The sequence below is a fragment of the Panthera pardus genome, unplaced genomic scaffold, assembly GCF_024362965.1.
Source record: "Panthera pardus isolate Hobbes unplaced genomic scaffold, ASM2436296v1 HiC_scaffold_10, whole genome shotgun sequence".
In the NCBI taxonomy this organism is placed as follows: domain Eukaryota; kingdom Metazoa; phylum Chordata; class Mammalia; order Carnivora; family Felidae; genus Panthera; species Panthera pardus.
The window spans coordinates 21,132,496-21,149,894 of record NW_026526655.1 but is presented as its reverse complement, the minus strand read 5'-3'; the positions used below and the strand labels follow the sequence as shown (position 1 = coordinate 21,149,894).

Here is a 17,399-nt window from a genome sequence, read left to right as displayed (position 1 = left end):
GTGAGTTCAAGCCTTGCTCTGTGCTAATAGCTCAGAGCCTGGATCCTACTTCAGATTCTGTATCTCCGTCTCTCTCTCTCCCCCTCCTCTGCTCATGCTCTGTCTCTCTCTCTCAAAAATAAACATTAAAAAAAAACAAAAGTAAAGTTTCTCTGTAGTAAACATTTACATGTCTTACATACACTAGGCAGAACACCCCCCCTCCTTTGCCATGCGTCCCCTAAGTTCCCTAAAGTACAGGTTCTGTGGGTGAAATAAGAAAAGGACATATCTGTTTTCTTTTTTTATGACCATTAACATTTTCTCACTCTTTGGAACTTTGTTTCTAGGCAGCTATTGTGCTCTGTATGGATGTGGGGTCTGCCATGAGTAACTCCCTTCCCGGCGAAGAATCTCCATTTGAACTAGCAAAGAAGTTGATGACCATGTTTGTGCAGCGACAGGTAGGTTTCAGCCTGGCCTTGAGCTCGTAACTCACGTTTTAACCGGTTGTTGTCTCCACTTAGTAACACAAGATACCAGCCTGCTGTTTGTGGGAATCTGAGGAGGTTTTTTACATATACTTATGTGTAAGTCCAACTACCACTAGAGCCTGACATTTTTTTTCTTCCTTTCTTCTGGCCTCTACAGTAGAAATGACAGTTTTCGTGAGAAACAAGACAATGTAATAATCTCTGGAGCCAGGTGGCCGGGGTTTGAATCTTTGCTCTGCCGTGTCATTTACTAACCTGGTAATCTTGAACAAATCCTATTCCGGTTATCTTTTGCTGGTAACATACTATCCCAAAACTTCATGTCTTAAATGATTTTTTTTTTTTTTTTTTTTTTTTTTTTAAATCAGTTCTCATGGTTTGGGGATGACTGGGTGGCTCAGCTGGGCCTCTGTGGCCTCTTGTGTAGGTCCACTCAGATGGTGGCTGGGCTGAATCATTTGAGGGCTAAACTGAGCCAGACGTCTCACATGGCTCACTCCCATGGCTAGTAGTTACGTCTTCTGGTGGTTTTGAACTCAGCTGGGGCTATCCATCAGAACTCTTACATGTGGTTGTTCCATGGAGCTTGGGATTCTCACAGTGTGGCAGCTGGGCCTAAGAGGGAAAGTCCTAAGAAGGAAACATTTTTTTTCTTCAATTTAAATTTTAGTTAACATACAGTGCAATATTAGTCACAGGAATAGACTTCAGTGATTCATCACTTCCATACAACACCCAGTGCTCATCCCCTGTGCCCTCCTTAGTACCCGTCACCCATGTAGCCCATCCCCCATCCATCACTGTCAGCCCTCAGTTTGTTTTCTGTCGTTGACAGTCTCTTGTGATTTGTTTTTCCTCCTCATTTTTTCCCCTTCCCGTATGTTCATCTGTTTTGTTTCTTAAGTTCCACGTTTGAGTGAAATGATGTGGTATTTGTCTGTGTCTGATTGACTTATTTCCCGTAGTATAATACATTCTGGCTCTATCCATGTCATTGCAAATGGCAAGGTTTGATTCTTTTTGATGGCTGAGTAAATATTTCATTGTAGATATATATCACATCTTCTTTTTCCACTCATCAGTCAATAGACATTTGGGCTCTCTTCGTAGTTTGGCTGTTGTTGATAATGCTGCTATAAATGTTGGGGTGCATGTACCCTTTCAAATCTGTATTTTTGTATCCTTTGGGTAAAGACCTTATAGTACAATTGCTGGATCATAGGGTAGTTCAGTTTTTTAGTTTTTTGAGAAACTCTGTACAGCTCTCCAGGGTGGCCACACCAGTTTTCATTCCCACCAACATTGCAAGAGGGTTCCTAAGAGTGACCTGTCTATGTGGCTTTTTATGACCTATCTTTAGAAATCCCAGAAAGTCATTTCTGCTGTTGTTAGTCTAGCAAGTCACTAAGACCCACTCACATTCAGCAGGGCGGGGATGGGAGGTGGGTGGTAAATGACATTCCTCTCTTGATTTCTGTCCCTTCTACCTGGTACGAGTTCTACTTTTGCTAAGTCCACGAAATTCTTCATTCACTGGCAACTGCTATTCCTCCTGGACACCTGTTTCCTCTGGGTGTTGCCCTTTTCACTGTGACACTGACACCCTTCCTGTCATCCTAGATTTTAACAAATTCTGATGACCTGGATTCCTTAATGTGTCAAGAAGAGAATGTTCTAACTCCATTCCTGGTTATAGTAATTTGTATTAGTTGTATTTCAGTAATGCTGCCATGTACCCCAGTGCATAGACTTTTTTTTTTTTTTTTAAAGAAACTGTGCTTTCAGTTTTTATTTTTGGCTCTGCCTATTCTGTGGCAGTGTGGATCTGGAAGGCTAGGAGACGATACCTGATGCCAGTCTCATGCTGCACTCAGAATTGCCTTCCCTCTCCTGGCTGAAGTTTTGTTGTTGAGCAGGATTACCTGGCTTTAATATGAATGCTTGCCCAGGATGCAAATAGAGTTCTAGCTGGCCTGCCCCATGGTGTGCTGGACATGTTTGAAGCCCAGCAGCTGGAATTTTTTTCTCCAGGTGCAACCGGGTATGTATTTGCAATTCTTAACACACTGGGGAACTTAACAGACCAAACCAGAATGAGGAAAGACACAATTCCATCCTCTGTCTACACAGCACTCTTCCCACTGGTGGAGAAGGCTACGGTTAAGTAGGTGGGAACAAGACTGTGTTTTTGTTAGATCCTGTTTTTTGTTTTTGCATTTTATTATGAAATGTTTCAGGAAGGAGGCAAATACAGAGAATACTGTGATGCAAAGCTATTTTCCCATTGTCTAGCACTATACAGTACTCAAGTTTTACCATATTTGATTTCTTTTTCTTCTTTTAAATGTTTATTTTGAGAGCTAGAGTGAGCGCACATGCGGGGGAGGGGCAGAGGGAGAGGGAGAGAATCTCAACCATGCTCAGCACAAACCCCAAGTGGAGTTCAATCCCACAACCATGAGATAATGACCAGAGCTGAAACCAAGAGTCAGATGCTCATCCAACTGAACCACCCAGATGCCCGTCTTTTTCTTTTTTTCTTAAAAAAAAATAATAATAATAATTACTGATAAACTTGAGAGTCCCTGTGTATCCCTTCCCGATCCTCTTTTTTCCTTTTTCTTTCTCTCTTTACTTCAGGATTTTCATAGTCATTACCATGTATATTTAATACTTTAGGACATAAGTATATTCATAAATATTTACTATTGTATGAAGCTTTCAAAACATGTAATGTTATTATATGGTACCTATAATTCTGTAACTTATTTTTTCTCAACCATAATTATAAGATTTATTCATACTGAAAAACATGCACAAATTATTCATTTGTTTTTTTTACTGGGGTATAATATTGTATAAATATTCTGCAATGTGTTTTTGCATCCTGTGGATGGATGGTCAGTTTCTACTTTTTCTCTGTTATAAACAGTGCTGAAGTGAACTCTCTTGTCCTTGTCTTCTTGAGTACATGAGCAAGAATTTCTCTATGGTATATACCTATGAATGAAATTGCTGGGTTAGAGGATATGAACCAGTAATTTTTTTTTAGTCCTCTGGAAAATACTTCCAAAAAGAGTAAAAGCTTTTCAAATTATCCATAATTAGTTTTCATTGAGAATTAGAGTCTGATTGGGCTGGAAGTCATCAAGAGTTAACCACTCTCCCATTCTCCCACCCGTAATTCTGTTGAAATGAGAGATGGGACCTATAGTCAACGGAAAAGTCTCCTTAGAACCTGTGAATTGTCATTGTCCCATGAGCCATCTAGCCCAGTATTCTGTTGTTGACAGTGGACCCAGGGACATGCCATAGGGACGTATGGTTGTATTGCTCCTTGAAGGTTAGGTATCTACTGCCTTTCAGGTGGTAGTTTATGATTCTTAACCTTTGAACGTTCTTCTCTAGGTGTTTGCTGAGAGCAAGGATGAAATTGCATTAGTTCTTTTTGGTACAGATGGTACTGAGAATGCCCTTGCTGGTAAGGATCAGTATCAGAACATCACAGTCCACAGACACCTGATGCTACCAGATTTTGACCTGCTGGAGGACATCGAAAGCAAAATCCAACCAGGTTCTCAACAAGCTGACTGTATCCTTTTTCAGCCAGAGAAGACTCTTAAGAAATTTCCTTTAATCTGAGGAATCATAATCCAGTTTGGTGAGGCTCACTAGAAGCCCACCTCTGAGTATATGGGCATTTTTTGGCTCTGAAGACATGGAGATGATGGTGTGTGTTGGGATTTATTCAGGTTGGGTTGGGTATCTGCACTCCTGACCCTCTAGCCACTTGCCCCTTCTCTGCACTAGTGATACTGAGTGGTTCGGAGGCACTATAAGGGAAAGATACCAGTGGGTATATTTCTGTATTGTTATTTGCAGAAAGTTTAGTGGTGGTGATGGCTGGAAATGTTTGCATGTAAAGAACATATTTGTAGAAGAATGTAGTATTAGCATTCCCTATGCTTTCCTGGATGGAGGGTATTTTTGTGTCCAAAATCAGACCGATATCTAAACTGAGATTTCCAATTTCTTCCACGTGTACTATGATTTTAAGTGGTTACTCTTACTTTTCTAAACCGTAATGTTCTCCCTGATCACTGGGAGGTGCTGCTGTGCTAAGAGTGACTTACAAATGCCACATTATGGCTCAGGTCATATTTAAGAGTGGACTCTAATCACGAAAAATGGATTCTAGATATTGTAAAATGACATCATAATTTTTGTTTCAATGCATGGGAATATGTTAGATTACCTTGGGCTTATTTTATTTTTCCTGATTATATGTTTCAGGATATATACTGTGATATGTGATTACAGCATATGTGATTATATGTTAGTGAAATAAATGTTGGAAAAAGCACTCTTTGGCAAGTGCTTTTAAATCCTCACAGAGTCAGCCCAGAGTTCACGGTTTCAAGCACTGTGGACTTCACTGGAAAAAAGTTGCATGATCTTGGGATAAAGGGACTGTTTAGTGATATTTTCTGCCCTTAACTAGCTGAGTCCTCGATGCACTCATTGTGTGCATGGATGTGATTCAACAAGAAACTGTGTAAGTGTCTTCAATTGAAGAGAGGTGGAAATGAGCCATTCTGCAGAAATTGTATGTGTTGCTGTATTCTGTACATGTGTGATTCATTGCTAATCAAGCAGCATGTTTGTGTGGCTAAAGAACCATTTGATAGAATTCAATGGTTCAGTTCAGCCTCTCTTTTTTAAGTTTAAAAAGAGCAAGAGCTATAGTTTGTGGGAATTTCTCTGGGAGAAATACATGTTTGGCTTATTTCAACTTCCTTCCTATTTGACTTAATTACCAGGAACTTTAAAAACTTCTATATGGTATTGTTCATAATCTGACTGAAATTAAATGCATGAAACTAATATAGCACCATATGTTAACTAACTGGAATTAAAATAACTAAAAAAAATAAAATTGTAGTATTAAAAAAAAAAAGAAAAAGAAAATGCCTAGCTCTGACCAGCCACCTGATTCATTATTTAATTATTTTTCCTTTAAAATATGGGTCTTTGAATCTATTTACACCCACCCATTCCTTGACTGGAAAAACATTAGTACTAAACATTAGTACTAAAAACATTAGTACTAAACATTAGGAAAAACATTAGTACTAAAATCTCAGGCCTCAATTTGTATTTTCATTTCTCAATCTCTGTACATTTTGTGTAAAGTCCTGCCAGTAGCCCTGTGAGTGGAACTGGGCCAGCATGTTTGGAAAGTGAACCCTCAGGAGACCGAAGTTGTAGTTACTGGGAGAGTTCCTTGTTTATACTCTGCCTAAGTGGAGGCTGGAAAGGGATCCTTTTCTTTTAAAAAAAAAAAAAATTTTTTTTTAACATTTATTTATTTTTGAGAGACAGACACAGAGCACAAGCAGGGGAGGAGCAGAGAGAGAGGGAGACACAGAATCCAAAGCAGGCTCCAGGCTCTGAGCTCTCAGCACAGGGCCCGATGCGGGGCTCGAACCCATGAACCTCAAGATCATGACCTGAGCTGAAGTCAGCTGTCCAACCAACTGTGCCACGCAGGCACCCAAGGGATCCTTTCTAATCCCAGTGACCATATATTTAACTGAAGTTAAAGTTGGGAGATCAGGGATTTAATATCCACAATGCTCAAAAATTTTGCCCGATACTAAAAAGTATGAATTGTAACCAGGCTGACTATATGTTTAGTAGAACTTAACTGAGCATCAGTGATAAGTAGGGTTCTAGAATGTAATCACATTTCTTAACTGTATTGAGATTCATTTCTTAGCCTCTCTCTAAGTCCAGTGACCAAGTGCATTTGAGTTTGTAAGTGATAATTCAGAAGAATGATTTCTTATTGTGATAACTTTCTCTTTTAGAGGAAAGAAGTTTGAAAAGAGGCATATTGAAGTGTTCACTGACCTCAGCAGCCCATTCAGCCAAGATCAGCTGGATATTATAATCCATAACTTGGAGAAATCTGGCATCTCCCTGCAGTTCTTGTAAGATCACGAGAATAACGTCTGAAGACCAATCCTGTGCTCTCATAACACAGGGAGTAGGGCCCCTTTCTAAAGCTCTTGGTTCCCCCGAGTCTTCTGTTTGTGCTCAGAGTTGAAATATGTTAGATGACTGACCTCAGCAAACATTCACTGAGTACCCTTAATTCCAGGAACTCTGAGTTTTAATGGTAAAGGGATGAAAGTCACAGTGACACAGAATTTAGCTCAGTAGTAGATGGTTTGTTCGTGCTTCTTGGACTCAAAGAATTCAGGAATCTTTGGAGGATATTCAGTTTATTTCTTGCTTACATAGAAGACTTTATCCAAACAATTACCAGATTGATGGTTTCTTTTCTTCAGCAGTTCCAGAGTACTGTTTTGCGAGCAGTAGATGTTTTTAAGGTAGAGAGGAATGTCAACCTGAGAATTTTTTTAAACCTGTAGAATGCTTATTTTTTAACTTTTAAATCTAAAGGATACACACACGTACATAAGATGTAATTTGCTTGTGTGTATTTAGGCATGGGGTATGCAGATTCTGAGCAAAAATGTTCACAAAATATCTCATAATTTGTTGCAAGGCAGAGTCCCTCCTTCCCCAGGCATTTACTTTCTTTATCTTCAATCCCTAACAAGAAAGTTCTTTTTCACCACACTAATCCTTCTTGTTGCATTTCAAACCTGTTTTTTCTTGTTTTATTTTTGGTGAAAGCAGAGTGATAATATAGGATGTTGACTTACCAGTCTTCTGAGTACACTCATTTTTCAGACTGAGAGCTATACCAGGAAGCCTCCAGCTCAGAATGGTAAGCCTTCGGCTTCTTTGAAATGCCTGCCGTTGGAAATTAAGAACCTCTCTTGCATGTATGTACCTCTTAAGACTGCTGAGGGGCAGCTCCTTTCTGTAGAACTGTAGAGAAATAGTTCAGAATAACCCATCAGACTGATACTTGTTAAGATAGTACTTCAGAGAAATTAAGTGCTTTTTAAGTGACACTTTTCGTCTTATTGAATTGAAGCTTTCTAAGTACTTCAAAAGCTCTGCCTGGCTTCTGTTCCCTGTTCATAATTTCAGGATGCCTTTACAGGGTTGAAGCATCCTGCACTTCTGTCAATGTCATTGGAAAAGGCTACTTTTTTGTCTGAGTAATACTGCAAAGCGTGTTGAAGAGGGAATGTAGCCTTACCACTACCTGCTTATTTGGCTGTTTTTTTCTTGTATTTGTGCTTGTGCTACAGATCTCTGGCATACAAAGTAGAGTTTCTGGTTTTATTGTTTGGTGTATCCCGTGGATGATTGTTGTAATTGGAGTAAACAGAATACCAGCAGGTCTAAGAACCACCGTGTTCTGAGTAGGCTCATTCCTTGGACCTCATTTTTAGTTTGTTCTGTTGGCTACTGAGAAAGTTTATATCTGGCCGAAAGCAGGGTAGAAAGAACTGTTACTGTAACTTCTTTTTCCAGGATTACTTCCTGACTCTTCATGTTCATGTCACTTTTCCCATCTTCCAGGTCTGTTTTTTTGTTTTGTTTTTTTGGAGCAAAAGGGTGTTTTTATTATAGCACCGGGACAGGACCTGTGGGCAGAAAGAGCTGCATCTCTCTTCTAGGTTGTTAATGGAAACAGCCACAGCCTGATGTGAACCCTGTGTCCCATGCCCTGCTCTGTAGAAGCTCTTTATCTGATAGATCATGCAGGATGTGCGTATCTGTCATGCTGGATATATGTAGACAAAATTAAACAGGAAGCTTTATTTTAATTAGAGCAGATAAAATGGTAAAGAAATCACCTTAAAATAACCAGCCACACAGAGTTGACCAGTAGGTGATGTTGAGGGAACTGAAAAGGTTGCTCTTTGGGTTTCTGGGGGCAGTGCTGTGACACACTGCGGGTGCAGGAGCCTTGCCCTCTCAGGTGACCGAGTCCTCGCTGCATTGCTCACTGGCTGTGGCTTGGCCGGATTTTCCCGTGCAGCTTCGGCTTCTTTTTAGGAAATGGAGGGAGAAATTTGTATCCACCTAATGTGTAGGATTAAATGAGGTTGTTTACATGAAAACATTTATGAAGTACCATGTAGAGAATTATCATAAAATGTGCTTGGTTGGTTGATTTTTCAATTTGTATATTGATTATTGAATATCTCCATGACTGATAACCGCATCTAGTAGTTTTAGTCTCATTTCAAACAGAATGAAACACGGGAAAGAATTGGTTTTACCTATTTCTAGCAATTCACTGATGTCTGTCTGGGAATTCTAAATGTACAGTAATAAAGATAACATTATTTAAGTATATTATACACATTCTGCCATTTAATCCTTAAAATAACATTGAGGAATTATTAAAGGTGTTTATTTTATTTATTTTATTTTTTATTACTCTTCTTTTTGGCTGCCTAGAATATCACCTGCCTTTTTCTAGGAAGCAGTCCTTCCTGCACTTTAACCTCCTGGCTCGAATGAGAGCGAGCATCTTCTAGGTCTGGTCCCCAGGTTATCACTGATCCCTGGCTTGTTTGAATTGAGAGTAGAGCATTAAACACGTAGTCCATTCCTCTTTGGTAGCAGAACCGGCAGTGTGTGCTTGAAAGAGCTCATGGGTGACGCGGAGGGAGCCAGTGAGAGAGTGGAGGCAGCACAGGGGCACATGGAGATGAAATGGACAGTGAGAGGGTTGGGGCGGTCCTTGAGGCATGTGAGACTGCGTCCAGTCATCCGAAGGTCACGTGCCACCCTGCACTTTGAATTATTTGGCTATGTAAACCAAGAAATTCCACTCTTTTAACCAAACCAAAAAGGCTTCGGTCACTCGAAACTGATAGGATATTGGCTAAGGGTGATAAGTGCCATTTGAGAGAGGAGGGATTGAAAGCTCAGGTGAGTGGCATGCCCATTTTCTCATAAGCCAGTGAGTGATAGTCACAGGAGGGGAACCCAGTTTATTATTTGGCTTCAGAGCTTGTCGTATGAACAACTGCCGATCTTTTCCTGATAGTTTGCCATTCCCTGTTGGCAAGGAGGATGGAACCGGGGACAGAGGAGATGGTAACTCCTGCTTGGACCACCATGGACCCTCCTTTCCTCTAAAAGGAATTACTGAGCAGCAGAAAGAAGGTATTCGGATGGTGAAAAAGGTGATGATGTCTTTAGAAGGTGAAGATGGGCTGGATGAAATTTATTCCTTCAGGTAAGAAGTGAAAACATTGATTCTAACTTTCAGTCATAGCCATATAAATTTCTCTTTTGATCAGAGGGCTCCCTAATTAGCCACTCTTGAATTAGCAGTTATTCTGTAAGAAATATTCTGATTTTTATGGACGAAATGGTGTACCAATCCCTGATCCCCTTTAAGTTTTTTGAGTAGTTAAGGGTATATATGCTCTAATTTGTTTTCCTCAATCACAATTTTAAAATATTTCTTGTGAAATATAATTGACAAACAGTACATATTGATTTTCTAAATATAGACACCCTTGAAATATTGTAGGTAATAGAATTTTAGAAATTGAATGATAGTTTCCCAAGGGGTTGGCAAAGGAATCAGTGAGGAATCCTGTAAAGTGACGTTTCCTGTCATAACGTGTATTCTTACTGTAGCATGTGCAAATATATATTCCTAAATTGTTTATTTCAAATTTGGACATGGCTTGCTCTAATGCGAGAATATGTCTTAAGTTAACATGTTCACCATGGTATCATAAATAAAAATTGTAAGCCAATACAAATTAATGTTAAAAAAGTTTATTTTCCTGTATCATGGCAGGGAGGGAAATTACTGTCTGTGTATGTGATGACACTCACAGTTTGAAGCTACTTTGGTGTTGGCTCTTCTGTGAAGATGTGGACCAGAACTTTGCCATCTGATACAGTAGCCGTTATCCACATGTGGCTATTTAAATTTAAATTCATTAAAATTAAATAAAATTAAAAATTCAGTCAGTCACACTAGCCACCTTCCAAGAGCTTGCTTAATAGCCTATTGGATTGGCACGGTTAGAAATAGAACATTTCTATCATTGCAGAAAGTTGTACGGGAGAGCACTGGGCTAGACTTGTTCTTATCTAGACTTCTACTTGGGGAGATTTAAATCTACTGCAAAAATGTTCCGTTTGTTCTCAGATGTTATGTATTAGATGCTAGTATTTAGAACTTGCCCTGGGACAGAATTCAGACCTCATGGTGATTTTAATGTCACTCAAACTAGTGAGGTCCTATGGACAGGTTAGACCTGGTTCAGACCCATTCATCCCCCAACAAATCCAAAGCCAAGGAGTATCATAAACTTTGCAAACAGGGCAGCAAGTAGAATATCTACTGTTCATTTTAGACTATTTCTGAAAGTTGGAGCCTCTTGAAACCTTTTTGTCCATAACTCTGAATGATGTCAGATAATTCTCTTTACCTTTTTGTAGATCTGTTTTTCATCTGTACTAGGAGGATTGATCATAGTCTGGATTATGTGCTTTGAGTGTTTGGTCATTGATTCCTTTCTCAGTGAATACCACAAATTCCACCTATCTCCTCTAATCTTCTCTGCTGTGTTCGATTAGGGACCAGATAAAAATAGAATTGATCTTGACTTCTGTTCAAATGAAGTAGCACTCTACGTTGTGTTTGCTACTTCCCAATTCTCCATCCCCATCTATAAAAAGCCTAGAGTTATCCGCTTTACCTTAAGACTAAATATGGACTAAATTCCTTTATCCCCTGGAGAATATTTAATACTCTCTACTATGTGCATATATATGTGCTTTTTATTTAAGGGTGATTGGAATTAACTAATAAATTATAGAGTTATGAACAGTGATGTTAAAGGATGGTGCCTATCCTTTGATATTCTGGAGCAAGGGTTCTTATCCCCAGGGTCATGGTTTTCAGGGAGTTGGTGAACCCTTTAAATTGTGGGCAAACTCTTATGGGAGTGCTTTTATCATATCCTCAAAATATTCTTGGTCCTGAAAAAAATGTTAACCACTGGCCAAGTTGAAAGAGAAGATTGAGTAGGGGAAGAAAGAGATGCTCTTTTTTTACCTGTCAGTAATGTAATTCAGCTTCTTCCTAAGCCAAATCAGTTGTATTCTGGCTGTCTCCTCACTTGGGGTTGTCATTTTCCTGCTGTCCCCTGCTGTTCCTCCTTATCATCAATGACAACTCAGTTCTCATTCTAGAAGACTTGAGTGCATCATCCAGTGCAAGTTAATGTTTTAAAATTGTTGCTTTTGGTGTGTGTGTGTGTGTGTGTGTGTATATAATTTTTTTTTTTTTTTTTTTTGGTGAAGTGAGAGTCTGAGACAACTGTGTGTCTTTAAGAAAACTGAGAGGTATTCTGCCCCTTGGCTCTGCACACTGACCATTGGCTCCAATTTGGCTATAAAAATTGTGGCTTACAAAGCGGTGAGTGATACATTCACATTTTTTAAATTTTATTTTTTTAACGTTTGTTTATTTTTGAGAGAGGTAGTGTGAGCGGGGAGGGGCAGAGAGAAGAGGAGACACAGAATCCAAAGCAGGCTCCAGGCTCCGAGCTGTCGGCACAGAGCCCAACGCGGGGTTTGAATGAACGGTGAGATCATGACCTGAGCCAAAGTTGGACACTCAACCGACTGAGCTATCCAGGTGCCCCCATACATGTTTTTTCAAGCAATGTGCCAGGCAGGCAAATATGCTTATTTAAGGAACTGACAATTCATGTGTGGGTTATTCAGTACCATAATTACTGCTTCTCTAACTGCTCTCCTTGTTCCTCCCATCTCTATTTAGCTTTTATGTAAAAAGGCATATTAGGAGAGGAAGTTTTAAGAATTGTCTATAATCCAGGTTAATTCCCTCCTGTCTCTCTTTTTCGTTTCTTTCTTTTTTTTTTTTTTTTTGAAGGGAACAAAATGGAACACATCAAGTCATGTCACCGTAGTATCATAGCAGAACTATAGATATACACTAAAGGAGTCCAGAGTTTTGGACACTCAGTCTCACCCAATCCGGTTATTAATGATCTGGTAGTAACAGCATCCATGACGTATCAAAAAATACTGATTTGTCGGGGCACCAGGCTGGCTCAGTCAGTGGAGCATGCAACTCTTGATCTTGGGGTTGTGAGTTCAAGCCCCATGTTAGGTGGACATTACTTAAAATCTTAAAAAACATAGTGACTTGTTACTCAGAAATTGCCTTTTGTTATATATGCATGTTTGTACATAAGAGCACGCTTTTAGAAATAAGGTGCATTTGGTAGTTATTTGATGGGATTCCAGTTTCAGTATGAGTCTGTGCTCCATGTTTTCCTGTGACTCTGCTTGCCTTTTTTTCTTAAATGTACAAACTAAATACATAAAAAGATTTAAGTATAGAAAATATACAAAAACATATGTTTATATATTCAGATGTTTTTGTATATTCTAAGACTTAATCCCAAAACACATGCTACACCTGTGAAAACCTTGGATGCGCTTCTTTGTTTCAGCTGCCATCAAGGCCTAGAATAGAATGCAGTCTCGTCCTGTTCTTTTTTCGAGTTTCCTTTTCAGATTTCCTTACTGATTTCTGGCTCCTGATAGATGGCTCTCCCTTTCTTCTTTATTGGAAAACTGTAGTAACAAATTGTATGGTCCCATTTTATTAGCCTGCAGGTTTTGTATAAAAAGTATTTATGTACATACAAATACTAATAGGTATCTGGCAGTTACCTTGGGGGGAAAATGAAATGTAGAGAGAGTTATGAAATAAACTTAAAATTTCCACAATAGGCAAGAGCAAAGCAGTTTAGCTAGAGTAACTGTTCAGAATTTTTTTCCTGTAGAGAGTAGGTTTGATTTTCATTTTTTATTGATTAAAATCCTGGCTTTCTTTGTTTTCCCTTTATTTTTCTTTTTGGAAATAAGATTATGCAGGAGAAAGTTAAAAAGTCTTGGACAGTTGTGGATGCAAGAACCCTAAAAAAAGAAGATATACAAAAAGAAACAGTTTATTGCTTACAGGATGACGATGAAACGGAGGTTCCAAAAGAGGACACTATTCAAGGTACGCCAGCAAGAGTTTTCACTTGTGTCTAAAAGAGGTTTTCGAAGGCCAATGTGAGGCCGATGAGGATCTCTACTGTTATTTTTTGGAGATATTTTTCTGAGTACTAGAGACACAACTATTGGCGGGGTCGGTGAGATGCTAGGTCCTAACTAAATGTAGCTCATCTGTCAGGACCTAGGCAGGACCGTTCCCAGGAGGGCACCCGGGCACTCCATCTGAGTTTGAAACGCCCTCAAGGGACAGGAGTTAATACTTGGTTTTATTTATTTATTTATTTATTTATTTTTTAGTTTTTTTAAAGGTTTATTTATTTTTGAGAGAGAGAGAGTGAGTGCACGCGCGAGCTGAGCTGGTGGGACAGATGATCTGAAGTGGGCTCTGCACGGACAGCAGAGAGTCTGACATGGGGCTTGAACTCACAAACCGTGAGATCATGACCTACACCGAAGTCGGACGCTTAACTGACTGAGCCACCCAGACACCCCTGCTTGGTTTTATTTTAAAGTTGGAAACATACTAGCTAGGAGAATACTTTTATTGATGTGACTGAAGCAAGTTGTTTTGTTTATTTTACTTTTTATTTCTATGGTGATTAGTCGTCTGAGTGCCAGTTTCAGGCATTCTGGATCTTGCCAGCTTTCTCCTTTAAGGTAATTTAGGGGATCTGGAACATTTGTGTTCATTATATGGCTTTATGTTTGCTGGATGTTTAAAGTTGTACTTCATACATTATATCCATTTGATCTGTATGGCGTGTCTAGACAGCAGCTCTATCCAGAGGGCTTAGGAACTAGCTGAGAGTGTCTGAGTTTTCAAGAGCTAAAATGGCAAGATACCAAATGATGGGTTAAGGTAGAAACTAGAATCTTTAGATAAATTAATTGCCAGGCTTTGTGATGCCCAGTATAGTTTTAATTTGCAAAGCACTAATATGCTTGTGTATATTTATATGTGTGGTGGGGGAGAGTGGTTAAGGTGATGGAGATTGTGATTCCTTTCTTCTGGTTACTTATGGGTAGAAAATGTAATTAGGATCCTGCAGTCCCTACTAATTCAGTTTTGTAGTGTGGTTAAGAAGTCGAGTTTTGGAGTCAGACCCGAGTTAGAATCATGGCCCCCTCACTTGCTAATCTTATGATCCTCATATAATGACTGAAAAGAAAGCATGGTTAAGTGGAGGACTTCTCAGTGATATCAAGTAATAGGGTTGATGTGTTGGGCATACACAGTTTAGTACTTGGCAGTGGTAGCTAATAGCCTGAATTTTCTCTTTTAATCACCACAACAGCCTAATGAAGCGGGCGTCCCACTCTTGTTAATGCCATTTTACAGATGAAAGAATTGAGGCTGAAAGACATTCATTAACGTATTCAAAGTCATGCAGCTAGCCACTAGCAGAATCTGAACCCAGGACTGTCCTACTTCAGAATCTGTTTCTATGTACTCTTCTGAATTAGGAAGGGCTTTTTGAATGACAGGCGGACTAGTTGATGCTTCATTTTGAAATCAACCTGGGGCCGTTTATAGTTTTGAGGCACAGAGTGTCACTGAGGCTGTGTGTTAGGAAGATTAATATGACAGAGACAAGCACCGGTTCTTTTGGATGCAGCAAAACACCAGCTCTGTTTGGGCAAAAAGGAAATGTATTGGCAGAGCAATGGAGAGGGAAGGGTTAAGCATTGTTTGAGTGCAGAGAGCGCGGTGAAGCTTTTGTCTCGTACCTTTGTGTGGTTACCACGTACTTCCTTTTCTTGCCCTCCCCTTTCTACCCCTAATGTGTAGACAGAGGTACTAGCATACATATGTGTGCAAAGGAACATGGTTACATGATGCAGTCTATTCTATATGTCTTGCCATGTACAAAATTTTATACTGATTTGCTCTTTCAGTAAATGAACCAGAAAATACAAGGCAGTTTTAATTAGACTTTTCAAGTTAAAAAATTCAAGTAAGATGTCTGATGACAGAAAAGGGTTATGAAAAACATTTGGCTTAGACACCACTCTTAATCATGTGTGCCATACATTCCCTTGATAATTTTTTGTTGGGATTTTTGTTTTCATCACCAGCTTTTTTTAAAGACATATATGAAAACAAAGTGTGTTTCTTTTTCATTAAATGCATGGCATCAGCAGATTGACAGGAACAGATAAACACAGGATCATAGAATCTACCCCAAACACACAAATTTGTTTCTTGGAGTAAAGATACATGTGCTTTTCTTTCCATTTACCCAAGGCCAGAATCCTTTCATTTTGATGATCCTTCTGTCTCCCAAACATAGGAGACTGTGTATTGAAAGGGCATGACCTTCCCTAGAACAGAGGCCCTGGAACAGCATGGGAGTTATTTTTAAGAAACCGAGAGCCTATATTTGTATGAATAACTAAAGTAATTAAAAAGAAAAAAAATAGATAATATAATCCCAGAAATGAAGTAAATTTAAATACAGAGAAATAGCCAACTTATCAATTCAATGTTCCTAAATAGAAGAATTTTGGCTTCTTCTATTAGGTATTTGTGTCTCCAGCATGCATTTTTGAGAACATTTTATTCTGAAAATTTCCTTTGGGCATTTTTCTCTTCAGGTCTCTAGGTTTCCGAATAAATGTGTTCTTGTTATTATGTTTACAAATCATACTTGTACTTTAGTCAACCATGGTTTATCTTTGGAGGATAACTAGTACATTACATTTGCTACATTGTTCTGGGCTGGATAATCATTAAGGTAACTAGATTGCAGAAGATGCTGCTTAAAGAATGTAATTAGATTTTAATCGTCTCTGTATCATATATGGTGTTTGTGTATCTGCTGCTGCTTTCCCCCACTGGTCACAAGGGGCAGTGATTTGATTCCTGGGAACAGTATAGGGAGGCTTGATCTGGAGCATGCTTGTATTGCTAATGTGTGCGTCAGGCTAATTTCAGCTTGTAGAAAATGAGGCCCCATATGCTTAACAGATGCTCTTCTCTTGTTCTCCAGGGTTCCGCTATGGAAGTGATATAGTTCCTTTCTCTAAAGTGGATGAAGAACAAATGAAATATAAATCAGAGGGGAAGTGCTTCTCTGTTTTGGGATTTTGTAGATCTTCCCAGGTATAGTACTTATCCTACTCACTGTAAACAAAGTAGATGAACGTTTTTCTTACTATTGTTTGAGATGGTTTGCTTTTGGTTGGTCCTTTTATTTACAATGTGTATTCATTTCACTTTTAGGTTTTTGCAATGTAGTCTGGGGATTAGTGTTAACTATCTTCAGTTTTTGAGTAGAGGAACCAAGATGTAGAAAAGTTGAGAAATCTTGGGATGAATCAGAGTAGGTTCCATTAAAAGTCACTTCTTAGCTTTGCTGTGGATCATAGCTCACAGTAGCTTTAAAGAATCATCATAGTTCTTTGCTATTGTGTTGCTTTCTCTAAACTGACTTATAATAGAGTATTTTAGAGCAGTGAAGGTCTACTCGGGTTTTGGATGACCCCGGGCCTCTTAACGTATCATTGCTTTATGCCAGTCGCCCTTGTCAACATCCAGCAAAGAGGTGTAGGATCTGAAATCCATCCTTCAGTCATATGTTCTTTAGACCACGGTGCAGAGATACTCAGAACACACAGGGGGAAATGCAGTAATCCACTGAGGGCCATGGGATAGCATATACTGTCCTAGAAAGGGTTTATAAAGGTTCCTGGATTTCTTAGCTTAAATGTTCTTAAGGTCGGCAACCAGAGAAAATGAAGAAGTGTGTCTTACAGTGTGCCTTTTAGGCTCTGTAGGGATAAAATGATGCTTGTTGGTTCTAGAAAAACTCAACTGAGGGGTGCCTGGGTGGCTCAGTCGGCTGAGCGTCCGACTTCGGCTCAGGTCATGTCTCACAGCTCGTGAGTTCGAGCCCGACTCGAGCCCCGCGTCGGGCT

General features: G+C 39.3%; 1 protein-coding gene across 4 annotated transcripts in view; it reads left to right on the top strand.

Moving 5' to 3' along the window:
• XRCC5 (X-ray repair cross complementing 5) overlaps window positions 1-17,399 on the top strand; it is a 130,033-nt gene that overhangs the window by 3,621 nt on the left and 109,013 nt on the right. For all 4 annotated transcript variants that reach the window (XR_002079022.2, XM_053905056.1, XM_019446053.2 and 1 more), the window contains exons 2-9: window positions 330-443; window positions 3,882-4,065; window positions 4,980-5,028; window positions 6,344-6,466; window positions 9,463-9,654; window positions 11,748-11,862; window positions 13,347-13,485; window positions 16,472-16,584. Coding sequence is in view for 3 of the 4 variants with exons in the window: in XM_053905056.1 (XP_053761031.1) it covers window positions 330-443; window positions 3,882-4,065; window positions 4,980-5,028; window positions 6,344-6,466; window positions 9,463-9,654; window positions 11,748-11,862; window positions 13,347-13,485; window positions 16,472-16,584 (1,029 nt within the window). In the remaining variant the exon portion in view is untranslated. The remainder of the gene's footprint in view (window positions 1-329; window positions 444-3,881; window positions 4,066-4,979; window positions 5,029-6,343; window positions 6,467-9,462; window positions 9,655-11,747; window positions 11,863-13,346; window positions 13,486-16,471; window positions 16,585-17,399) is intronic.